The 27,318-nt window shown below is 39.6% G+C and overlaps 1 protein-coding gene across 7 annotated transcripts in view; it reads right to left on the reverse strand.

Moving 5' to 3' along the window:
- MYO3B (myosin IIIB) overlaps window positions 1-27,318 on the reverse strand; it is a 395,071-nt gene that overhangs the window by 273,858 nt on the left and 93,895 nt on the right. For all 7 annotated transcript variants that reach the window (XM_089519779.1, XM_089519780.1, XM_089519778.1 and 4 more), the window contains one exon: window positions 9,112-9,177. In XM_089519779.1, coding sequence (XP_089375905.1) covers window positions 9,112-9,177 — 66 coding nt within the window. The remainder of the gene's footprint in view (window positions 1-9,111; window positions 9,178-27,318) is intronic.

Here is a 27,318-nt window from a genome sequence, read left to right on the forward strand (position 1 = left end):
CCTACTGAGTTCATTTGAACCTACTTACAGGTATTTTTGTACACTTTAATTCCTTTATTTTTCTCCACGCTGGAACAGTCTAATTAATTCATGAATGCATGATGGCTAATGACTAGTTAAATAAATTTAAAATATGTGTCTGTCCCTGGAGATATCATTGTTCAGTTAATTAAAATTAGTGTTTGGTGAAGTAATGTAAATATAGATTATTGTATCCTTCTTCTCCCCTAATATATTAACTCATTTGCACCTCCAGAAAACATGGCAAGGCAAAGAATGTTAACAGTGAAATTGGCACATTTTCTAAATTCATTCTGCTGCTTTCTTAATTTGTAACAGTTTAAATTATTAGAGTGCATATGAATTATCATCTCAAGGTTGTAGGCATTTGCTTTATTGTTATAACTGATAATATGGGTTCTAATGCTTATTTGAGAACCATACCATTGGGGATGTTCCTCTAACAACTCATGTGGCACCCAGAACACCAATATGGTTACAGGGTATGGAAATTACTGTTATTTTTACAACTACCAGAAGGAGGAGGAGGAGGAATCTGGGATGCCTCTGCATGTCTTACAGATAATACCACACTCACACGCACAAAGCAATCTCTTTTTTTGAGACCAAATTATAGAGATAATCAGTTAATTTATTATAAAATTAGCCAATCAGGTCACATTAAAATGCCTGTGGGTAGAGAAACATCTCACCCTGGCCATACCATCTCACTGGAGAAAATATTTCATAAGCCAGGCCTGAGGACAAATGAAGAGGCCTTCCCCTTTGTCACAACCCTTCAAGGTGCTCTAAGGGGTTGAATGATGGCTTCACAGTATAAGCAGGTTTGTGATGAGAGAAACAGTTCCCAGGTATATGCATATGCTCTACATAGTCAAAGAATGAAGGAAGAACAAGATAAAAATATTAGAAACAATCACAGGTTCCCATATCGTCCAACAGTTCAGAGACAAAAACCAGGACTTATGTGGCTAAGCAACATCAGAGTGTGGTCATTGTGACAAACAATATAGCATGGTGTCAAACTGCATTATTTATAAAATGTATCACAAAAGTACAGAGTATCAAGTCCTGGGAAATGCTGTACTCACAACAAGAAAGGGACTACACTCAGAAAAGATCCCAGTTCTACACATGAATCATCAACAACATTTTTATTACATTTATGAACTAAGGGCCCAAACAGACAGGCCAAAGGAAGCAGTTTCGGGCCACTTTGGAGTTTAAACTGTTTAAACAGTGCATGTGTCCTAAGAGGCCAGAAGCTGTGCCAAAGGCACACTCCAGTTCTAAGGACTGGAGCTTTCAGCCTCTTAGGCCATGTGCAGTTTAAACACCACACCTCCAAAGCGCCCCAAAGCTGCTTCATTTGGTCTTTCTGTTCGGGCCGCAATCTACTGGGAAGACTCCAGTTCATATTCCACACTAAATGGCTTCAGATACATCAGTCACTTTCAGCCAATCATCATTTCATTGTGAGAAGAGATGGCATCACAGGAGGTGCGCTGGTGAAGCAGGTGGTGTGTTCTGGAAAACACTATATGGTTGTCTATTAGTAGTGGTACCTCTAAATTTCCCTCTAAATTCATTTAAAAGATTGTGTAGTTGGAAGAAAAACCCTCCCTTTTTTCAGTCTGCCTATGTAATCTAGCATAACTATGATGATGAAGGCTTTGTCTCAGTGTGTAAGAAATATTCTTTGGAGAGGTTGGATAGTTAAAAGCTAAAATGCACCCCCTCAGCCAGCTTCTTTGTGGTGACATTTGATCAAGAAATGTCCAGTTTCAGTTAGCAAAGCCTTTTATCAGTTCAGTACTTCAAAGTGAGCAAACTTTTAAAAGAGTTTTGAACTTCAAAGCACTTGTCAGCTAACTGAATGACTCCATTCTGCGAGGCTTGAGAGAGGCTAGCTTGGGAGTTTTCTTCTTTTCCTAGACAATGAAGAATGTGGGATAGAACTCAAATTCTAGCAACTTAATCTTCATTTCAAGATTTGAAATTAAATGAACAAAAACCTGCTATAATCTGAAATTAATACTGTAGCAACACTCACATAGATTGGAAACCTGAATAAAAATATCCTAAAAATAACTAATATGCTAATATTCTTTAAATGCTTTGTTACTATACATTTTTTTAAAAAAAAATTGTTTAAGATATCACAGTAACTAAGTTATTGTACTCTGTCTAGAAAGAGTGGAGCAACCAAATCAAAATCTCAGCAAATTTTAGTTGTCACAAAGAATAACCAGTTGTTATTGTTTAAAGATGTAGCTATTTGTTTCTACACTTGCTGAGAGAGATACCTGAGAGATTTCCCAATTCACACAACCAGCCTTGGATACTAGGCACTTTGACTTGGGGATGGGGGGGGGGGGGGGGGGCAATTTGCTGATCTGCCTCAGACACCAAAATATCTTGGATTGATCTTGGTACTACTGAAAGTAAATGTATCACTATAGGTAGCAGATCCACTGCTTTTGAGCCTTTAACAGTCTTATGATTTAAAAAAATGATGCTCTGAAAGAGCGCATCTCCATACACACACACACACACACACACACACACACATATATACAGTGTGCCCGTGCTATAAGCGGATGCTGTATAGCCAAGAACTGAGATCTGCTGGTGGGTCCCACTCCATTTCCTGTTCCATGTCCCTCTAGTGGGGATAATACAGGGACATGGGAGAAGGCCTTTTCTGCTGTTGAACCCCATTTATGTAATGCCCTCCAGTTGGCACCAAGATTACTCTCTTAGATGGCAAGTCAAAACATGGCTACTATTAAAGTTTTTGGGGCCTAATTTAATTACTTTTCTAAAGTGTACAAAAACATAATTTCAACTATTCGAGCCTTTTCTGCTGTTTTAATATGATGGTTTTCTAATATGATTTTATTCCATTTAAATTATTTTGGGTTTTTTCCTCCTAGGATTGCTGTAAATTATTTATAATGTTTTAATTGTATGCAGCCCAGAGAGCTCACCATAGAATTGGGATTTGTTGTTGTATGTGTTTGAGTAGTTGTCAACCTATGGCAACCCTTAGGTGACATTACCACAGGTCTTCTGGCAAGATGTGCAAATTTACAGCACTTTATAAATAAAATGTAATAATAATAATAATAATAATAATCCGAGGAGACTAAGATAGTCACTTGCTGAAGGCCACCCAGTGAGTTTCCATGGCTGACGGGGGATTCAAACCCTGGTCTCCCAGAGCTCTAATCAAATACACCAAATAATATTTTAATAAATATATATTGTAGTTACATTTTTTCCTCCCCACTGCTCTCCTAAAAGGTCCTTTTCAGATCTCCTAGGCTAGGAAAGCTAGCAGCTTGTGGACATGGATTATAGACTCTAGATTTGGCCTCTAATATAGCAAATGAAGCCAAAGCCTTGCCTATGCTATTAGGCAAGTTAAGGCATCTTTTCCTAAACCAAACCATTAAAAATAGCTGCTGACTAGAACTGTATTCTATAACTATACATAAATAGAATCTATTGAATCAAACCTATATACTATATGCCAACATTTTAAAGCAAGGGTAGGTGTTTCCGCAGAAGGGAAGGGAAACAGGCATTTGGAGGAAAGCACTTGCTCTGAATCATTACCAAAAGGTTTGGTAATGCTGTCTGGGGTGGGGGTGGGGGGGAGGATGATTGTTTCTTCTGAAAGATGCACATGCCTTCCTATGTAACAACAGAGGTCTGGACCACAGATATGCTTGTTATGCAAATGACATTCACATCAGGAGGAGGCAGATAATGGGAATTATTGAAAAGTCAACTACTCATCACAAGGGTGACAGAAACATCAGGCAAGGTCCTAACATGTGGATAAAAGACAGAATGGATGTGTTACAATCATTGGCTTTAATTTATCAAAGCGAAGCTGTCACAAGTCAGGCACTGACAAATGCATAACTAATGCATATAAATGAGCCAATTATCACTAATGGCCAAACAGTTCAATGCAATACAGCCTGATGCTTTTATTAACCCCTGATTTTTTTGTTTTGTTTTGTTTTAAACTTTCAAAGTGGAAATCAACCCCTCGATAAACAATGGTTCAGTGCCTGTCATACATTTTGAAAACTGCTTCTTGTATTGTAGAGGCAAAGATGGAAAAAGAAGAAAAAGCAGCCACCTAAATTTAAAAAGCCTGTAGTGGCTATTTCCTAGCTCTTTGAGGTGGACATTGTTAACCCCAAAAGGTTGTTATTAAATAAATTTAGGTGGCTTTTTAAATTAAGGCCATCTGTTGGGGATGCTTTGATTTAGATTTCCTGCATGGCAGGGGGTGGGACTGGATGGCCCTTGCGGTCTCTTCCAACTCTATGATTCTATGATTCTATACCTGCATCCCAAATCACAATAGTTCTTCGAACTACTGTTTTTGGAGTCTATTTTTTTGAAGTCTGCTTTTCTCAGACTCCAAAAAAGAGTTTTCAGTTGCTGACAAGAGTTTGGATTTCCCCAGCATAGAACTGATGCACACTCCATTTTAAAAAGATTATAATTTTCATCATAATGTGTGTTGGTAGAAAACTGATGTATATGCTTTTTTTTTTTTTTTTTGGGGGGGGGGTTACAATTCTTGCTATTTTCTTATATACAGGGCTGGTTTGAGCAATCATTCAGGATATATGATCCAGCACAGTATCAGGCACCATCGTACTACACATGGGACAGTCCGTTCAAATGAGATCAATATACAAAGATTACTATATTCATAGACCAAAACCACACAGTAAATTCATTAGAAAGTGGGTTTGGCTTGTATGTAGGACACCTACATCTGTAAATTCCATGTGGATGAACCATCCTCATTGTGGTTGGCAAAGACAAGGCCAGATCACCACCTCCACATATAGTGCTAGACTGGGCCTCTAAAGAATATGCCCTCTTGATCCCTGCCCATCATGGCTGGCTGTCCAGGGGGGTGAGGTATTGATGGCACTTCTTAGACGTATCATCAATGCTTCCCTTGGGGAGGGCCATATACCATCCTCCTTGAAAGAAGCAATCATTAGACCGCTCTTGAAAAAAAAACCCTGGACATGAAAAATCATAGGCCTTTTTCTCATCTGCCATTTTTGAGCAAGGTGATCAAGAAGGCAGTTGCTCTTCAGCTCCAAGTGGTCTTGAATTAAGCCGATTTTCTTGATCCATTTCAAACTGGCTTCAGGACCGGGTATGGGGTGGAGACTGCCATGGTCACTTTAACTGATGACCTTCATCTAGCCATTGACAGAGGGAGTGTGACCCTGTTTGTGCTATTAGACCTCTCAGCGGCATTTGACACAATAGACCATGACATCTTCTTGGAACATCTGAGAGAGCTAGGAATTGGAGGCACTGCTTTGCACTGGTTCCGTTGCAGGGTCCAGAGGGTGATGCTCGGGGACAGTTGCTCTTCAAAAACAGAGCTTAATTGTGGTGTCCCTCAAGGCGCCATCCTGTCCCTGATGCTATTTAACATCTATATGAAGCCGCTGGGAGAAATCATCCAAGGATATGGGGCTGAGTGTTATCAGTATGCTGATGACACCCAAATATATTTCTCCATGTCCCGGTCATCAGTGACAGCGACAGATGGCATCTCTCTCCTCAACCAGTGTCTTCAGGCAGTAATGGATTGGATGAGGGAAAACAAGCTCAAGTTGAATCCAGACAAAACAGAGGTATCGGGCTACAACCTCCAGTCCTAGAGGGGCTCTCCTCGAAGGACTGTGTTCACAGTCTGGGGGTGCTTCTTCACCCACCGCTTCAGATGAGGAATCAGGTGAATGCGACGGTCAAGAGCACCTGTTATCAGCTTCAGCTGATACGCCAGCTGCGCCCTTTTCTGGAACGGGGTGACCTCAAAACTGTAGTACAGGTTGGTCACAGTAACAGCAAGGAGTGACCATATAACACCAATATTGAAGTCACTCCACTGGCTGCCTATTAGATTCCAGGCACAGTACAAGGTGTTGGTTATCACCTTTAAAGCCCTAAATGGCTTAGGCCCAACCTATCTAAGGGATTGTCTGCTTCCATACAATCCACCCTGTACACTCAGGTCCTCTGGGAGGAATTTACTACAGCCCTTAAAGACCAGGTTGATGGTGACCTCCCAGAGGACATTTTCTGCAGCCGCTCCCAAGTTATGGAATGGCCTGCCGGACGAGATCTGTCAAATTACCAATCTAGAGAGCTTTAAAAAGCCATTAAGACGAATCGCTTCCGGCAGGCCTTCCCGGAATAAAATACTCGGCCACGAATAAGATTTCCCATCTATTGAACTCTGTCCATGATGATTATTATTTGGATTAGGCAGATTTTAATATGTAGTTTTAATCTTATACTGTTTAATCTTGTTTTAAGGGGGGATATTATGTATATATGGATGCATTTTAACATGTTGTACGCCGCTTTGATTGCCTGGTAAAAAGCGGGATAGAAATTTAAAAATCATTTATTTATTTATTTATTTATTTATTTATTTATTTATTTATTTGAACTGCCCGAATCAACCTATATTGCTTGCTTTACCTCAGAATATTGCACGTTTCTTGCTCACAAGAATTTTCCAAATCTTTTGTGGCTTTCCTGTATAAACGTCACTGGTAGTGAGCTTACTGTCACTAACTCTTGACTATGCACTATGCACTAAGCTACATGTTTAAAATACTCCACATTCCAGTGGAATAGAATGTGATCTGGCCGCATGTGATTCACTAGAGTTCAAGCTTATTACAAGGGGGCTTCTGAAAAACCTCTTAAACTCCTCTGAAAAAGGCTTTGCATTTTTTACCAGACTATCCACTGAAATCTATACATGCATTATCACATGTGTGTTCGTCTGTGTCCTTTGCATGCTTTTGTATGGAGGATGAATTGATGATGATTGATGATGATGATGATGATGATGATGATGATGATGATGATATTTATTTTCACCACCATCCTAATCGTAATTCAAATTAGCTTACAGTCTAAAAACATAATACTTTTAAAAACATACAAAAATGACACTTAAAAAGGAATTAAATTACTATAATTATATAACAGATCATTTGTTTTAAAATAGAATACAATTGAAAATGATTAAAACACTTAAAAACTATACACTTTAAATATTATTATTATATTTATTATATTTATAGATGCAAACAGACGCAAATTTCTGCAGGAAAGTGAAGGCCATTGATCATCAATGCAAATACCTAGCATTCAACTATCAATCACTAGATATCTGACTAGTTGGTTGCAATTTTATGGAGGGGGAGTCTAACTACATTGCATTGCTATTGTAACTTAACATTAATGCATTACTCCTTTTATGATGCAACAATAACTTTTGCTAAATTATGGAAGAAGAGCACAGTTGGTCCTCCATATCCACAGATTCTGCACCCATGGATTCCACCATCCACAACTTGGAAATATTCACACACACACACACACACCCTACCAAAACCCAAACTTTGATTTTGCCATTTTTAAAAGGTCACCATTTTACTATGCTATTGTATATAATGGGATCTCAGCATCCATAAATTTTGGTATACACAGGGTGTCCTGGAACCAAACTCCAGTGGATACCAAGGACCCAAGGTATCACATGGCCAAAGTCTTGGTTAGTGTTATGTGTCCTGCTTCTGAAAGAAAATTGTTTTATAATTTCTCCCCAAGTAACAATCTAAAAACTTTGAGAAAGAGGAAGGCAAAGAGTTATTTTTTAAAACTGCAATAACAGCAACTACAGTACTTATTTTGGCCAGCCGTGGGGCTTCAGCTGTTACTAATTAGTCTTTCAAAGTAAAACATCAAGCTCCAGAGGTCCTATCCTCTTAGCAGCGTTGAAGTAAGATTCATCACCACTCTAATGATTTATCGTGGCCCAAAGGAGGCTGTATCTTGTTCTTTGCTTCAGCCAGCCAAATATTATGCCACATATTGCCAAACACGCACATGAGGAAAAGTGTGGCCTACAAGCCAATTGTACCCTCCCAAAGTGCCCCTCCCCTCCCCCACATGCCTTAAAAAGACCTCCAAATGCTTCCCAAATTGTTTTAAAACACTCCCAGCCCCGAGGGAAATGCATGATAAAGATGTGGCATATAGAAAATATGGTAAAGGAAAGAGATGATCAAGAGAAATTAAGAGAAGGAATTATTATACTGAGAAGTATATAGGTGAGATGGTTGAGGAGGATGTTTTGTTGTTGTTGTTAAGAAATTTAATTGAAAAGAATATATTTGTAGATATAAGATAAATTTATGTATATGTAAATGTCATTATTTTGTTAATTAAAAAAACAAAACACTCCCAACCCTTCCTCTTTCATTTGCCAGAAAAAAGACAGATATTAGAACATGGGAAATAGAAATGACTTCCCAGGTTCCATTACCAAAATAATAATAATAATATAATAATAATAATAATAATAATAATAATAACATTTTATTTCTATACCGCTGTTCCAAAGATCACATGTGAACATATGCCCAAAAATTGACACGTACACCCAGCCCCTCTGCAGCTGTTTCTCTTCAGCATAAAGTATGGTCTGAAATATGAACCACACCTGAGCCCACAATACAGTAATATTCATGTATGTGCAGCAAAGATGTTGGAAGTGTGGGTGATACTATACTAGGTTGGGAGATGCAGCAATAACTCTCATTTACTGTCTCTCTCCTAAAGATCTTGTTTCCAGTTCAGAGGCAGAGCAAGGCAGATTCAGGAATACTAATTCCATTTGATGGAAAACTAGAAAATGAATTTAACAAATAAACAAATAAGTAAAATTATAATTACAAGAGAGTTGAGATCTGTACCCATCAATAGACAGAAAACTTATTTCAAATGTAGATCATGACACACATGAAATGGCTTGAAGAAACCAAATTTTTGCTTAGTTGTCAAAACTATGAAAGATGGCAATCTGTGAAAGGATATTTTATAATGTAAATGAAATCTAAAAAACAATTCTTGCTTTGCAAGGAAAAATGTTACTTCCAAGGTTTTTCACAAATCATCCTGAGCACTTTGCAGAGTAAGCATATAAAAGCAGAAAGACGCACTACTCACTGGGAAATGAAGTGATTGAATCCTCTGGACCAGCTTCCCGGTTGGAACAATGTTGGAGGGGGATTCCTGAAAAATGCAAACATTTTGTAAGAATAACTAGACTGAATCAAACCAATTGTTCAACTGTCCAAAGGTAACTTCTCCCAGATGTTTTAAAAGAAAGAGATTACTAATGGATTACTCCATCCTGTATAGGGCTGACAGCTAAAGTGTCAGGAAATTTCTGCATTTCTCCTACTCTCCAAGCAGGGAGATGACTCTCAGCTCAGGGAAAGTAGCACTCAAGGAGCTCTCTGGCAAAGACTTCTAATACTACTCCCTAAACTGCAAATTGCAGAATTCCATGAGATTTTGCCATAGCAGATAGTGTGGAATAATAGTGCTGTCACTGTAAAATGTAAATACTGGAAAAACTACCCGCGTGTCATGTATGCTGTAAATAAGTCTACAGAGGATAAGAGATGAAGCACGAATGGGGCTCCTTCTCCAGCTCTGTCCTGGGGACTGGAAACAGCTGATCCAGTCTTGATTTTACTGCCACTCTTCCTACAGTTGCATTGAGCTGTATGTAACCCTTGCCAGTGCTGAATGTTTGAAGGCAGCCTGGCATAAGGAGAGCTCCAATACCACTCAGAGGAGCTGTGGGAAAAGTATCTATGAAATGAAGAGCATCTTAGGCCCAGAACTCAAAAGAAGCAGCTTCAAGCGGCTTTGGAATGTGACATTTAGATGACATGTGCCTCCAAAGTGGCTGGAAGCTGCTCCTGTGCCACAAAAACGAGTCTCATGCCTCCACAAAAAGGAGTTGGTTACTTTAAACTGACTCCTGGCCAGCACGGTATGGGACCTGCAGCAGCAGCCTGCTTTGGGAGCAGGCTGTGCAGTTACAGTGGTGCCGGCCTGATCATTGCCGTCTGCTCCACCCCTTAAAAGAAAATTGGGGTATAAATAAAACACTTCTCCAAAATTATTAGAGGAGTATTATGATGATTATTATTATATTAATAACCCATAAGAAATACAAAAACAATATATAAATATACTGTACACACACACACAATATTTCTTATAGAAGACAAACACAATCAAGGAGAGAAATAAATGTAAAAAAATATTTATTTAATTTACTTTACAGTATAATGAAGGAGAATGCGGGAAAATATTTTTATTTTTTATACAGAACATTATATAAATTAAACTCTGTACTGAAGAAAATATTAAAAGGTATGTAGTAGAGGATAATTTAACCAAGAGGTTCTATCTTATGTAGTATGTTAAACAATTTGAAAGTTTCTGAAGAGAAGACACATTTTGTTTTGTTGATTTCAATAAGCATGGATATTTGTATTATAATATTTAAATAAATATTTTTTTTAAAGAAAGAAATCAAGAGCATCTTCACTTTGCTCCACAGTGGTGGACCCATTGGTTGCTCTGCTGTGTGCATTTTGTCACCTGCTGAAAAATGCTTTGTGCCTTTATTTTCTTTGGCTCTTGGCTGTCCTATTATCTGGTCCAATTTACCTCCATTACTCTCCTGTCCATTTCCACAATCAGCTGCTCTAGAAGCATATCTAGCCTACCTGTTCACCTTTGCTTGCCCTGCCCCTGTGACATCATTAGGACCTGTCCAGTGACATCACAGGAACCCACCCCCTGGTTTCTGGGTTTCACCCTAGAATTTCAGGGACTCGGATATTGCCAACTTGGCAAGCCTACTTTGCCAGGACTCACAAGTTAAAAAATAATACAGAAAACAAAGGGGTTGTGCACACTGGCAAAATAACGCAGTTTCAAATGGACTTAAAACCAAGCTGTGCAGTTGACATACAAGAAGAAACCAAACTCTGGGGTTAAAAAACAGAACAAAAGATGCTCTGCATTAAAGTGGAAAATGTGCATCATCACACATGCATATAAATAGTACAGCACCAGTACAGGACTGCAGGAAAGCAAAAACATGAAAGTATGACAAATAGAGCAGGTCATCAATAATGCAATTGATGTAATGACACAATGTACAGAAACCAGATAGTCCAACAGAGGGCATAGGGTGAAGGGAGATGGAATGGCATGTAGGGGGGTGGGCTACATGATTGTGTTTTGCCAATGTGTCACTGGGCACAGTGATGCACCAATGCACTGTAAAGATGGTGTATTGCATGGGCATTGTGGCTGGTCACACTGGTGTCCAATGAAATAGGAGCTGGGCAGAAGGGGGGAAGCAAATTGGAAGTCACAGGCAGTGTGATCATGGAATGGTGTACATTCACGGTGGAGAGGCAGAAAAAAAAATAACTGGGTGGCACGGCTTGACACCACATGGTACACACAACCCATGGGTGTTCAGCCCGCCTTCAGATCTGGCCATCCACCTGCTTTCATAAAAAACAGTATCATCAGCCAAGTTTTTCCTGTCTGTCTGCTCAGACCTTGAGGCATTTGAGTTCTTCCACAACTTTGTATGGCCATTGTTTTTGTCCTGTTAGCTCAATCAGAGAACATGTAAACAAGGTGTAGGGCTGCATCCAACAACTAGGATCAAAAAGAAAAGAAAAGAAAGATGCCTTCTTCCAGAGAAAGGAAAATTTTGGATATGCAATGCTATGACCTTATTCCACACAGAGGAGGAAACAGCTGATGACAGCCATGGTAGAAAGTAAGTAACACAGCTGCACTGCATAACAAAGACACCATCAGAGCTTCTGTGCTTGCATATAACTCACATTTAATTCATATCAATATATAACAAATATAGATACTCTCTTAAAACAGCTTTAGGGGGATAAGAGCCATAAATATAGCATAATTTAGAGAAATATCAAGGAGCAAAGAGAAGTTTGATTTTCATTTCTCTTTGTGTGTGTGTGTGTGTGTGTGTGTGTGTGGACATACACATCTCTGTGTGTGCACACTCTCTCTCTCTTTCACACACACACACACACACACACAAAATAAATCAAAACTCATAGTAAAGATATTATGGTTCTGTAATAAATGGCCCATTTTCATTCATCTGTATCTATTCAAAAGCATTTCAGCTATCTCATTCAGTTACCGTTTGTCATGTTATCTGAACTGAATGTGTTATTACTTTTCTCTTTTGGTATAACACTAGCATAAAATGAGAAAGAAAAATCCAAAATACTCACTGGATATGCATCATTTATCACATTTACTATTAGGAAGTAATGTGATAGGTTATATTCACTGACATTAATGCTCAGTCCCATGTTCCATTAAGCAGCTTCTTAGCACCACCTGCACCAGGGAGCCAGCTGCACTGAATACAAATCACATATGTGAAGGTGAATTTAGAAAACATGCACAAACACACTTTAGTCCAGGGGAAAATGCTTACATCTTTAAAAAAAAAAGTCCACACAAACATGTCTCCATTTTGAAAAATGCTATAGAAATATGCGCACATTTCTGTAAGGGAGAAAAGGGGCTCACAAATTCAAGGCAAACCCAAATCAGAGCGTTGGAGAGCAGGAAGGAAGACCTTTGATGAGTGCAGGCTTGACAGATTCACATATCTCTACTACTAGATAGTTTATGTCTAGCTTTCTGAGAGCCAGTGTGGTATAGTAGTTTGAGTGTTGGACTGCAACTCTGGAGATCAGGGTTTGATTCCCCACTCAGCTATGAAACCAACTGTGTGAGTGCGGGCAAGCCATATGCTGAGAGCCTCAGGAAGGCAATGGCAAACCTCCTCTGAACAAATCTTGCTAAGGAAACCCCTTGGATCACCATAAGTCAGAAACAACTTGAAGGCACACAATAACAACAAACTTCTGCTTGGTCAGATATCACGCTCTCACTGAGCAGCTCCATAGACTCACAGAAGAGCAAGGAGAAAATAGAATAGACCCCTGTGGATCCTGCAAAGATAACTCGAAAGGTATCCTCCAACAATTATGATTATGCCCAGAGACTTCTCTGCCAGGAATGAGTGTGGAGCATCAGTCCAAAACCACCTTACAAATTGCCACACAACCATCTCAGTCACATCGCTGATGCCTCATTTTCAGTACAAAAGTTTGTGTGTGTGTTTGATGGTGCTTCACTAATAACTTCAGTTCTCATGAAACCAAAATGAAAGGAAATATACACTCAAACTGTCCTGAAACAAATAGTTTCTACTGTAAATGCAGTATTCAAATAGGACTAAGATGTCTGGATGGCTGACAGGCTGGATAAGCCCAAGGCCCCGAGACCACTTGTAATACTAAATATAATGCAATATAACTATATTTCTTTGGAATTAATAACTAGTATCTAAATTTGTGTTTCTCCTTTTCCTTCACCTTTCCTTTTCATGTCCTATCTTTTAAATCGTAAGCCTGAGGGCAGGACCTTTCTTGTTATTGATCTTTGAAAGCCAGTATAGAAGGGTGTTGTTTTTTTTGCTGATGAGCAGAATTTAAAAATGGTAACAATGACAATTATTATAATATTGACAGCCTATTGGTGCCATGCCCTTCTAGCAACACTATTAGTGACTGGCTCCATCAGCATCCTTTATGCTCATCTATTGTTGTTGTAAGCCTTCAAGTCATTTCCAACTTATGAAGCTCCTTAGGCCTATCATGAGGTTTTCTTGGGAAGATATTTTTGGAGGAGCTTTGCCATTGCCTTCCCCTGAGACTGAGAGAGTGTGACTTGCTCAAGGTCAGCCAGTAGGTTTCATGGTCTCCAGGTTACCTCAAGGAAGGGGTACTCTCTTTCCATAGGCAAGCCCTGGACCATGCATGCATGTATGTATCAACAAGCTGTCCCAAGTGAACCTCATCAGCAAGAAGAACTGATGAAAAAGCAGATCACTTGTCAAATTAATGGAACTTGTCTGTAATTTGCAAGTGTCAAAAGAGTGAATTGTCAGAAAGCAAGTCGTCAAAAGATAGGAGGAGCCTTAAGCCACCTTGGAGCAACAGCTCCATCTATATCTTAGAGCCAGTATAAATACGACAAGCAGCTGTATAACCATTTCAGTCAACCAGCTTTCAAGAGCAGGGCAAGGTTTTTTTCAAGACATCGAATCTTGGACAAATGCAGGAAATACACAGGAAATGCTTGTGATCCTGTATGAAAATATTACATTAAATTGTTCTCTTCTGATCTGGCACAAAGAGGCAATTGTCTCTGACACGGCTTAGTTGTATACTGACTTACATCCAGGCCTCTGAATATTGTGATACGTGGGGAAACTGTGGACCGCTGGCCACATGAGGGCCATATGTCAGGATACCCCTTCTTTTCTTTTATCACCTGAAGAAAGAGTAGGCCCGAACAGAGCTATTGTAGTCTTTTAAAAATTTGATATGTGCTGTCTTTCATAGATCTCTTAGAAGGGGAAGAATTTCAGGTTATTTACAAACATATGGCACCATGGATGGATGGATTGTTCTGAAAATGCTATGGTGTCTGACATCAGCACAAAATGGTGACAGTCCTTCAAGGAAATTATCCAATCCTTCAAGGGCAGAATGTTTTTCTCATTCTTCTTCCTTAGTGCTTAGAATACAGTAGCTGTTTCCTTGTCCTATGACATATGGCCAGTGGACCTCTTCCTAGGTGTGGAGAAACTTCAAATACAGCTAGTCTCTCCAGCATCAATATAATGGGGGTGGTGACTTCAGGTTTCTGGGGTGATGTTTTTGTGAACAAACCATACTCCAGGGCTAGATTATTTCCTAAGACCAGCAGGTAGAAAATGTAAACAACAGTGGGGGACTGCCCAGGATCTGCTCCCCATCTGATGTATATTTCCCTTGTTCTCTGTTACCTCTGCTCTTATATCTCTGCTGATCAGGGGCACATATGAGGAAGGTGGGGAGAAATCCCACTATCCCTGATCTCAGAAGCCCCATATATTGTATGTAGGTTTACTTGCTTGATTATATCCTGTCTTCCTCACATGCAGAAAAGAAGACTGTATAGACGTTTCCTGGCTCAGTAGAAGATCCCGTGTTCTTTAATATGGCCATGAATAGAACATTAAGATACTGAGTGGAGACTAACCACTTTTATGCCATACAGTCTACCATAAATTTTTACACATATCTGCACTGCACTTGAAACATAGTACTTGATTTTTTCATTTGAAAGGGTAATATGAAAAGGTTTAACTCGCCAGGAACAGGAGACAGTTTTTTATAACTACTGTATTACTATTACTGTTGTTGTTATTGACTAGCAAAAAAGATGTAGTGGTAGGGTACAAATGCTACTCATTTTGTGGGAAGAAAAGGATGCTACAAACCTATGGCAAGAGAGCCACCACTGGAAGTGTGAGTAGAGCCATGGCATTAGCTTTAGAACCACTGAATCACTAGACACTGCTGCTTAGGGAGGCACATCTGTGTGCCTAGAGAAATAAAGTGAAATATACAGATCGTGAGAAGGAAGGCCTCTAGAAAATTTCCCTCTAAGTTCCCTATATCTTTATTTCCAATGAGTAATAACAAAGCAACAGAAAGGAGAACAATATAACTCTTCTGACCAAAGAAATGTATCTTATATTTTGGTAGTTTGGAAGCCTTGTTACACCCCTTGGGTATGTACTGAGCTGGAAAGCTTTTAATCTATTGAGCTTTATGTGTTCTCTGTCATTGAGTGTGCCTCCAAAGTCACAGCTGGTGAAACCAAATGGGACCTTTTTTCACCACCAAGGCCAGTGCTATGGTTCAGCGGACACCATTTGTCCTTTACGTTAAGCTGTGGGCCTAATTACAGATCACAGTTAATAGATTTACAGTGGGCAACAGTGGAAGGGAGGAGGGAAGTCACTGCATTGAGTTTGAATACTTATCTGGTTGTGAGGGTTAGATGGAACCATCTTGAGAAATATATTTGATAAATAAAAATATACTTTGATATTTCTTTAATCAGTTAAGCAATATTTTTTTCTTAAGAGGGAAAAATAAACATACTGGGCCTCCAAATGAACAGATGCATTATCAGAGGCAGCCACCTTGTTTCCAGTGTGAAGAAATTACCAGCTAAATGTGAACACCTGCCACTAGGAGCAGAAGGGCCAGGTAGAAGCCTACTGTGAATTTGCTTAAAGGGATCAGGGATGAAATGACCTGAGATAACCCATATGTCAACAATTACTAGATTTCATCCTGTTTGAACTTCTCATGCCTGTTTGTTTCTTAAAGCAAACCTCTCAATCTTGCAATCGTCAGAGTCAGCATCTCAACTGCTGAGTCACCGCATCCCAATTATAGGCTCATCTTCAAATGTTCTGCCTTGAATGAATCTGTCATCCTTTCATTTCTTATACAATTCTTACTTAATTGCTTGCATTAAGTAATGCATATTCTTAAATGTAATTTTTCATTCCCTATGTTCTCAGAGAAAGTCAGGGCTTGAAGGGTTCAAGCTGCAGGATGTTTTGATTAGCAAGGGTGATGTCATCATATGCCAAACTTCTCAGACTTCTCTGGTCCTATGGAGTTTAGCTGGTATCCTCACAGGAGCTGGAAGGAGAATGTTGTTAACTATGCCTGTTGCATCCCAAAATCTACTGGAGTGGCTTGTTCTTGAAAGGTCAGCTAATGAAAGAAGATCTATTAGCTTTGCAAGAGACATGCTCTTGATGTTGATGAAAACTGCTACAAATGGTTTGTCAGCACAGATCTACATATTCCTCTTGGGGGTATGGGGACCATCAAGACAAGAACCCACCTGTACCTCAGAATTTACCTCTGTTTACTGTAAATAAAAATAATGATCTAAATTTGCTCATCTAAGTGCTCGTGCCTATACATCATTTTAAATCTTGATGACTGGTGATCAAGAGGCAGTTTTGGGTGATACATATATATGGTATCTATAAGCAATGCCCAGAGGTAAACAAAAATCTAACTATGCTTGCATGTTATGTACATAGGATCAGGATGGCAGATATTTCTCAGGTACAGAAATAAAAGGACACCACATTGGCTCTTCTTGAAACAGGTGTGATTCCCTACCCCTAAGACTAATCATCATCATCATCATCATCATCATCCAATTAAAAGAGAAATGCATTAAAAATTCCAAAATCCCCTGGGGGAGTGAGGGTCCTCACCGCTTGTCAGCTAATTTGAATTTTGTCTGGAGTTCCATTATCATTTTCTGGCCACAAGAGTGCTCAATTCATGATGGTGGTTGAACCAGACAGGCCAGTTAACATTAACATTCCACTTAAGCATTCTTAAGTATGGTAATCTCAAGATATTTACATGGGAAATGAGCACACTTTTGGTACTCATTAGGCTATTTATTATATGCACTTATAGATATACAAACATATATATTCCCCTTAGGGAGAAACAGACATGACAAAGATTTTCACACCAGCGCTTACCGTGGGGTAAGCGCTGGTTAAACACTGGCAAAATGTTAAGGCAGTGCACATGTGTGGAAACCTGACGCGCTTTTGAAACGTCAGGAAATCATTTCCTCGCCTCTAGTATCCTTGAATAGTTTACAGAGCAGCAATTTCCTATGAACACAAAGTTTCAGTTCATAGGAAATTGCTACTCCACAAATGATTCAAGGACACTACAGGTGAGGGGATGATTCCCTGACATTTCAGAAACGCGTTAGGTTTTCACACACACAAGCTTCTCTGATGTTTTACCAGCATTTTACCAGCACTTACCCCACAGTAAGTGCTGGTGTGAAAATCTTGAATGTCTGGGTGCTGAGATACATCAAATCACATTACACTATATTACATGTCAGACATCATACATTCATTACATTACAACACATGGCCATTATGCTGGCTTTTCTTTTGCCTTTCCTAAAATAAATGGCAAATACTTCCCTCCCAGCTTGCATTGTTCCTCTTCCTACTGTCACCTTTGCCAATGAGTTTGAAAAACTTAAATTTTTGCAAAACTGTCACAAACAAGCAGAACGAAATCTTTCCAAAACAATAGCTGAGAGAGTGAGAGAGAATGAGAAAGGACAAATAACAAACAGATTTTTAAAAAACAAATGTTTAATCAGCAATTGTTGGCAAGTCTCCAACACTGAGTAATTTTTGGCAGGTGCCATTCTGATGAGCAAGAAACCATTCCAAAAGATAATCCAGTTGCAAAATTATGCAGGAAGCACTCTGAGTTTTCAAGAAACAGTTTATAAATCACTGCATGACTTCCTTTAAAAAAATAAATTAGAAGCTAGCAGCATTATGGTAGGCTATACAGATTACACTTTTATTTTTGTACACAGCCAAACTCAGTCACTTGAAATAGGATTTAGTTTACAGGCTCTAAGACTCTTTAAAATCCATGGTAAGGTACATGTTGTATTCAAGATCCTGCATTAGTTATGAAAGTAAAATCATACTGACATAATTTTAAAATGCTGGGCCAATGTTGGGAGAAATGCAGGATATAAATCATAGAAATATCTAAATATTAAATCAACTGAGGTTAATCTTAAACATGGTTACTACAGAGTTCAAAGATATAGCTGTATTAGTCTAGAAAATCAGTATGCAAAGGGATCTTGTAGAACCTTGGAGACTAACTGAATGAAAGAAGTTGGTAGCATGAGCTTTTATAGACTTGAGGCTACTTTCATATGTACGTTTAGATGTTTAGAAGCATCTGAGAAAATAGCCTCAAGTCAACCAAATCTCATGTTATCAATTCTTTCTTTCAGTTAGTCTCAAAGGTGCTACAAAACTCCTCTGTATAATGGTTACTATAGAGTAAGCCACATTGGATACAGTGGGACTTAACATCCCAAGAAAATATGAACTGTAAAGCCTTAAGGCAAACCTATCATGGGCTGAGAGAGTGTAACTAGTCCCAGGTCACCCATGGCTGTTAGGGGATTTGAAACCTGATCTACATAGTCCAACACTCAAATCATTACACTATGCTGGCTTATCTCTAAATAAATATGCACAGGATTTCACTATAAGTAGTTCTGTTTCAACCACCATATGAAAGTAGCTGGTATAAGACTTAAAAATAATGTTGTTTAAAAACCAGCTAGATTACTTTTGGCATTTTTCTTTGCAACCCACAGACCACTGAATTCTGGAGGGTTGGGCAGCTACAAGGTTGTATGTGTGTTTTGCAGAAACTGAAAGGCTGCCATCTATTTCTGTCATTTTTATACCACTTTTTAATTTTAGTGCCTAACTACCTCTCAATGAGTGGATGGGGGTAGGTAGAGAAGAAACACATTTGACAAATACCTGAAGAAAAATAAGTCCAGTCTGGATTTCTAGTGGTCAGGCAACACTATACATATTTAACCTATTTAACTTTGTGATTTCTCATAAGTTATTCCACTTTTTCCAAAGAACAACTATCTTTAAAAAAAAAAACCTCCATAGAGCATAGCAGCAAGGAAGTGACATGAATGATTTCTCACTTGTCATCAAATTACATCTTTATTACAAATTAATATGTTTCATTTTTATACTATGGACATGCATGCAAAATACAAGACTGGCAAATAATGACGAATGACAAATGGACCAAGTGTTTTTCTGACCCTGCAAAGAATACACAGTTGCTTAGACAACATAGTTTTGCAGTTAAGACATTAAACTACTACAATTTTATGATACAATGAAATGACAGACATTGTTTTCTTCAAGTATGATGAATTGCCTACAAAGATGGCATTTGCATGCATAACATTCTATCAAAACCAGGTAGAGAAATTGTCAAGTATCAGACAACATGTGAGATATATATACGCTAGGAGGATGTCATTGGTTGGAAGAAGCAATTCTGCAGTTACCTGCCTCAAGCATAGGCCCTAAGCAGGGAGGCAGGATAACACAGGCCAAGCCCCATGTCCTGATCCAGATCAGTCCCCAGGCCTGCATGGTGACGGATGGGTGTTTACATGCACACACGCTACTGGGCCATGGTCACAGACCCTCTAATGACATGCACCTCCTACCTGCCTCCACCATTGCATCTGCTGAAAAGACTGTCATCATGGCCTATAAGGGTGGAAATGGGGTACCTGACTATGCCCATGTGGCCAGATGCCCCCATCTGACATCACAGGCCATGACAAGGTCTTCTCAGCAGATGCAACAGTGGAGGCAAGTACAGGACACATGGGCTTATCAGGTCTGATGACTGTCCTCATGGAGTTTCCTAGAAACTCCACAGCAAACAACCAGTCTTTTTAGACCAGGTTAGTGTCACTTTGGACTGGGATCAGGCCAGATCTGCATCTGGTTTGCCCGGTCCTGGCCTGGGACTAATGACCTGCATTTTCCTGACAGGATGATGCAAGGTTGGGGGGGGTGGGGGGCAAAATAAATAATAATAAAATTTATTTATATTCCGCCTCTCTACAAAAAGCAATCGGGGCAGCTTACAAAGTTAAAATATACAGTCCAAACCCTCAACCCCCCCAAAAAAAAATACAATTAAACAGTGTGGAATTAAAAACATAAAACATACTTAAAAAACAATACAATAACTGTGGTGAAGTCAGAGGTCAGCAGTTAGATTTTCCTTCTGATGGCCAGAGAACTATTCAGGAAAGGCCTGCCAGAAGAAATCCATCTTTATTGCTTTTTTAAAGCTGTTTAGGGTGGTAATATGATGGATCTCATCTGGCAGGCCATTCCACAATCTGGGAGCAACAGCTGAGAAGGTCCTCTGGAAGGTCGTTGACAGCCTAGTTTTAATAACCAACACCTTGTACTGGGCCCGGAAACTGATGGGCAGCCAGTGGAGTGATCTTAAGATCAGTGTTATATGGTCTCTTCTGGATGTACCAGAGACCAATCTGGCTGCCATGTTCTGAACTAATTGAAGTTTCCGGACCAAGCACGAGGGTAGCCCCATGTAGAGTGCATTACAAAAATCAAGACGTGAGGTTACCAGCGCATGTACTACGGTCTCAAGGTCCCTGACTTCCAGGAAAGGGTGCAGCTGGCGTATCAGCCGGAGCTGATAACAGGCACTCCTGACCGTCACATTCACCTGATTTGTCATGTGAAGCAACGAATCTAGGAGCACCCTCAGACTGCGAACACAGTCCTTTGAGGAGAGTGTGACCCCTTCTAGGACTGGAGGTTGTATCCCGATGTCTGGGTTTGGAGCCGATACCATAAGTACCTCCGTTTTGTCTGGATTCAGCTTCAATTTGTTTTCCCTCATCCAATCCATTACTGCCTTAAGACAGTAATTGAGAGGCGAGACGCCATCTGAAGTCACAGCTGAAGACCAAGACATGGAGAAATATATCTGGGTGTCATCAGCGTACTGATAACACTCCACCCCATGCCTCTGGATGATCTCTCCCAGTGGCTTCATGTAAATTTCCCGCAGAAACATCTGGGGCACAGGCCTTTTGACCTGTGTGGCGAGACACACAGACTTTTACTTAGATAGTGGTGGCTAGGCGTTGTTGTCTTTCAGTTTTAACTCCCATTTCTCTTGTGTTTTTCCATAAGCAAAAAAAGTGAAGGAGTAAGAGAGAAGAGATCCCATTTGCATGGCATTCCTAGAACTAAATGGTAGTCCAATTGATAAGACCAACTATGCTAGGAACTCTCTGCCTGGTGGAACCTGTAATTTCCTCTCTTGTGAGGACTCTTGTGAGTTGTAACCATGTGATCACATGTGTATTTTGGTACCTCAGAAATTAACGTATCAACTGGATCATTGGAACTAAACCAGAAGTTTTCATTTATTTATACAGCCATCTGGGTACTCAAAATTGTCTTCAGGAACTCTATTCAGATGTTTCTGGGGGTAAATGTGTTAGTCTACTGCAATCACAAAAAGAATCTTAAAAACTAACACATTCATCTTATAATGGATCATAGCACCTTTCAGACTAACTATGCCAACAAAGTTGTAGCACAAGCTTTCATGGACATGGTCTACTTCCTCAGATATACAAAGTGAACTGGTGCTCAGGAAAGGCCTTTATAATCAAACGATGGCGTGTTACAGACGGGCCCAAGAGGTGTCATCGCCACGCTGTGATTACGCACGAGGGGCGGTGCTTTCTGATGCGCCTTGCCCCTTGTGCGTAATAAGTGCGTCAAAATGGTGGCGCCCTATACAGATGGGCGCCACCATTTTGATGTCGCGGACGCACAGCGTCCTGATGTTGCACCCTGGAAGAGACGCCGCGAGTGCGCATGTTGGCACTTGCGGCGTCTCTTCCGGGTTGCCGGAAGGAGCACCATTTTCACGCTCCTTTTTTGCAGCGCAGAGGAGTTGCGCGGTTTGGCTGCTGTGACTCCTCTGCGCTGCAACCGTCAGCGGCCCAAGACTGCCCCTCTTGGGCGGTCTGTAACGGGCCTAAATGAATAACTATAGAAATGCAAAATTTGTGGTGGTGCTGAAGTGACTGGTTCAGTTTTAACTATGTTCAGGTTTTGCCATAATAAATCTGTTTTTACAGTGACACAAGACTTAAAAAAAAAAACATCTGGGTTGTTTTTTTTAGAAATGAACCAGTTTACACAAGCTTGTTCATAACTGGAAAATCAAGTGATGACTTGCCAGTTTTAATGAATCATCATGGATCAAATGTCACATAGAAAACTGTCATTTTTCTTTCCAGTGCTTTTCAGGGAATCGGTTCACACACTTCAGCTGCCAAGTCATCGTAAGCAGTCAACCAACAGGCCAGGCTAAAATGGAAATGTTTTACCAGCCTCTTTAGCTTTAGGTGTCTCTCTACCCAAGACACTCTGAAACATTCCGAGTGGAAAACGGGCTCTGGTTACCGTGGTGATAAAAATGAAGCTAAAAATTACACATAATTGTTGCTCACTTCACAGCTCTCACATTGTTTCCAAGGCTACAAAGTACCTCAATTAATTGTGATGTTGTATTTCTGTTCTATATTGGAAGGCTTTTCGCCTTTACTCCAGGTAAATTGTTTCAAAGAGCAGATGATCAATCTAGACCTTCACTAATAAGGCATCCATAGCCCTTCAACCAGCTTTGATAATGATGTGAATTTATAAATTGAAAACGGGGCTTCTAAATTGTACAGAGCAATCTGATTCCCAGGCTAACTCATTTGTAATCTACCTATTACACCAGAGAGAGAGCGAGAGAGTCCTATAACCACTAACTCAATGCTCATAAGCAGAATTGGTGCTCATAAACCAGTTGCAGTTTTATATATTTCAAAAATATAAGTCACGTAATAATCAAAGGAAGCTCTTGCTGCTGATTTCAAAGTAAATGTAAAGACTTTTTTAAATGTTTAAAAGGGGAAAGCATAGTTATGGCAAATGTCTCCAAAAACAGGAACTATTTACATACTCTCCAACTATCTGGATTCGGCAGGGACAGTCCTGATTATTCATTTTTTGTCCTACTTTTTCAGTTGCTTTTAAAATGTCCTGCTATCTTCTCCTCCCACTTTTCTCCTTTGTCCTCAGCTTATTTCAATGGCTGCAAACTAGCTTAGTTCAATAGCTGCATACTGTGTTCAAAATGCAAAAATGCTTTCCACTTAGTTGACTCTGCAGAGGGGAGAAGAGGGGGAGGTGAAATCTTGCCCTTCCCATAGGCTCAGGCAAAACCATACAGCTGCAACTTCGCCTCATTAAACTTTCTGCCATCTTGACTACATTCTGATGTTACTTAGCCCCAAAGAGCTCAATTTTCATCTGTGAAATGTTGGAGGGTATGCATTTATAAAATGACCAATACTTCCCTGAAGCATGAACCATAGGACAGAGATGATCAGTTCACTGTCCTATCTACTGACCTTCTGACAGTGGACAAAGACATTTTTTTATTCAGGCAGCCATGGAAATGTAAGCTGGTCTGAGAATGAAACTACTGGAGTGCTGTCTGTTTATGCTGTCATTTTGTTTTTATCTTTCTGGTTTTGCATTTATGCCATAATTAAAATTTTGCTTTTAACATTTATTTTAATATTTTTGTTGACTGCCTAGACTGCCTTTTTTGCCAAAAAAGGGGTATACATTAATCAAATAAATAAAGAAATAAATACTAATGTAAAATTATGCACACATTTTTTTTAAAAAAAATGCTCAGTTTTGGAAAACCTGCATTCAGACAGAGCCCTACTGCCCTGGGCAATCTTCTGAAAAACGAGGGCATTATTTTTTCAAATGACATTCAGGTTGGGAATTCGGTGCTGACAAAGAATTGGTGTTTTTATCACAATGATTGTCTTCCATTTATCTTGTTCTGTTGTTGTATTATAATTTATAGGGTTCAGCTAAGTGAACTAGCATCCTAGTCAAGAGGAATTACATCTCTTTAATGCCATTACCAGCCCTTTTTTCACCACTTGAGTCTTAAGCCATTGTGCTATTGACTGAGGATGTTAAAACAGTGATTGGCTGGGAGATTCTGAGGTAGATAAAAAAAAATAACTGGACAGCTGCCAGCACATACAGTGATGCCAAATAACTTATTATTATTATTATTATTATTATTATTATTATTATTATCATCATCATTATTATCCCACCTATATCTATGGGTCATGGCTGGGAAGAACAGATTAAAATACAAAATACAACAGATACACTAGTTAAAAACACATAACATCAGTTTGAATGACCATGAATACATACCAGTCCATACTTTAAAATTTATAATTTAACAGTATCTGGATAGGCCTGCCAGAAGAGACTATCCTTTAGTGCTGTTTTAAATTCAGACAGCATATTCAGCTGTCAAATCTCTTCTGATAGGTTGTTCCATAGTTTAGGGCAGCTGGAGAAAGTCTTCTGGCTGACAGTTGCAACCCAAGTCCTGACTAACTGGAGTAAACACCCCGCAGATGACTTGACTGTACAGGATGGACTATATGGGAGGAGGTGATCCCAAAGGTAACCTTCACCTAAACCCAAACCATGTAAGACTTTAAAGGTAATAACCAACACTTTGTACCTTGCTTGAAAACAAACTAGCACCTCAGATAGATGTGACAGCCGCGGGTGCTTTTTATCAGCTTCAGCTCTTACGCCATCTGTGCCCCTTCCTAGAGTTGGAAGATCTAAATATGCATCCAGTAAAGTGAATTTAATATAGTGGGCCCTTGTTATCTGCTGAGGTTTGGTTCCAGGACCCCCGTGGATAACAAAATCTATGAATACTCAAGTCCCATTAAATACAAAGGCATAGTAAAATAGTGTCCCTTATCTAAAATGGCAAAATCAAGTTGGTTGGAATTTATACTTTTTTGGAATATTTTCAAGCTGTGGATGCTTGAATCCGCAGATAGAAAATCTGTGGGTAAGGAAGGCTGACTGTATTGGCATGATATGATCACTCCAAGATGTACTAGTAATCAATTTGGCTGCTATATTTTGAATTAAATTAAGTTTTGAACTTAGTACAGTGATGGCCCAACGTACGACTCATTGCGAAAACCCAGTCTTGAGGTTACCAAAATGTTTAGTTCTTCCAACTCTAGGTAGGGGCACAGCTGGTGTAACAGATGAAGCTGATAATAAGCAATCCTAGCCATCACGTTTATCTGAGTTGTCATTTGGGGTAAGGGATCCAGAAGTACTCTGAAGATGCAAATACAATCTTTCAGGGGTAGTGTAACCCCATCCAGGACTGGCTGACACACTTTCAAACCCAGGTTAGGATACTTGACAGTAACAACCTCTGTCTGGGCTAGACTCAATTTCAGTTTTCCCCCCCTCATCCATCCCATTACCTTCTCCAGCATGCATTCAGAAGAAACATATTATCCTTAGCTGATGTTATTACTGAAGGCACAGAGAACTATAAGAGGCAGTGTGACATAATGGTTTGAGCACCATTCCATAACTCTCGGGACCAAGGTTCAAATCCTGGCTCAACCATGTAAAGTCACTGGGTGACTTGGGCAAGTCACACTGTCTCAGCCTCAGAAGATGGCAATGGCAATGGCAATGGCAAACCCTCTCTGAAGAAACGCACCAAGAAAACCTTGTAATAGATTGTTTGCCTTAGGATTGCTACAAGTCAGAAATGAATTGAAGGCACATGATATCAACAGAGAAATACTTTTTGCTGTCATCAGCATACTGAGAGGACCCATGTCTCTGGATGATCTCCCCCGGCAAGTCTTGTGAATCTCACAGTACAGAAGATGAATAGCCAGGCTAGCTGAAGGCATGCAGCTCAGAAGATTAGCACACCATCTTTTATTTCCACACTAGGAATGAGATGAAAATACATAAGGATGGATTCTTTTGCACAGCTCCATCCCCAGGCAGTACTCATCCCGTACCCGACTTGGGCTTCTCCTGGACCTTTTAAAGAATGGGATGAGTACTGTCCAGGGACAGAGCTGTGCGATAGAATCCAACCCTGTGCATTTACTTCCCGTGCCTAGCCTGGAATTAAAAGATGGTGCACTAATCTCCTCAACTAGTGGCTGTTCCTTTACCACTCCAGGGTGTTGGATGTCCTTCACCACTTTCTGCACTCATGTTGCAAGGGCCTGACCTTGTCAGCACGGAAAGTTTCACTAAAGCAAAATAAAATTGCAGTTACTGTATCACAGCAGCTTGTACTTATTTATAGAACAGCTTCTGAATACTTGTAATTTATGTAGGGGCTGTCTGTCTGAAATAGCATGTGAGTATATAATTCAGCAAAAGGGCTGCATATGGATTCCCAGAACAATACCAGCAGGCAACTCAGTTTCAATTCAAAATGGTAAATGATGTGACTCCATGAGCAGTAAGATCTCTTGTTCTTCCTACCCACAGATATGCTTTCTGCACAGGCACTGATGGATTTATTTAAAGGGAAATAAAGAAGTGAAATTGCTTCTTAAATGCTTTAGGAAGCAGCACTCACAACAAATCTGAAAAGAAACAAGAGATCTTTTGCATGTCTATTTAAGGAAAGTTTCATTATTATTATTATTATCATCATCATCATCATCTTGCAAAAGTTTGCAAAGTTTCTTGGGGGGGGAGTTTTTAACCACACCACATCATATCGTACTGTACCCTACCACACCATAGAGCTTTTTTAAAATATTAAAATTAACATTTACTAAACTGTTTTTAAAAGTACTGACCGATGTTACAGAAATAGTTTCCTGCATGGCAGGGGGTTGGATTGGATGGCCCTTGTACTCTCTTCCAGCCCTATGATTCTATGATTCTATGATGCATTTTGTGTTTATGGGGGTGGGGGGGACAAAAAGAAAATCCAGGAAAAGATTAATTCTAGACATTTTGCAAGATTGTTA

The sequence above is a fragment of the Sceloporus occidentalis genome, unplaced genomic scaffold (genome assembly GCF_023333645.1).
Source record: "Sceloporus occidentalis isolate IW3139 unplaced genomic scaffold, rSceOcc1.0.p SCAF_4, whole genome shotgun sequence".
Classification (NCBI taxonomy): Eukaryota; Metazoa; Chordata; class Lepidosauria; order Squamata; family Phrynosomatidae; genus Sceloporus; species Sceloporus occidentalis.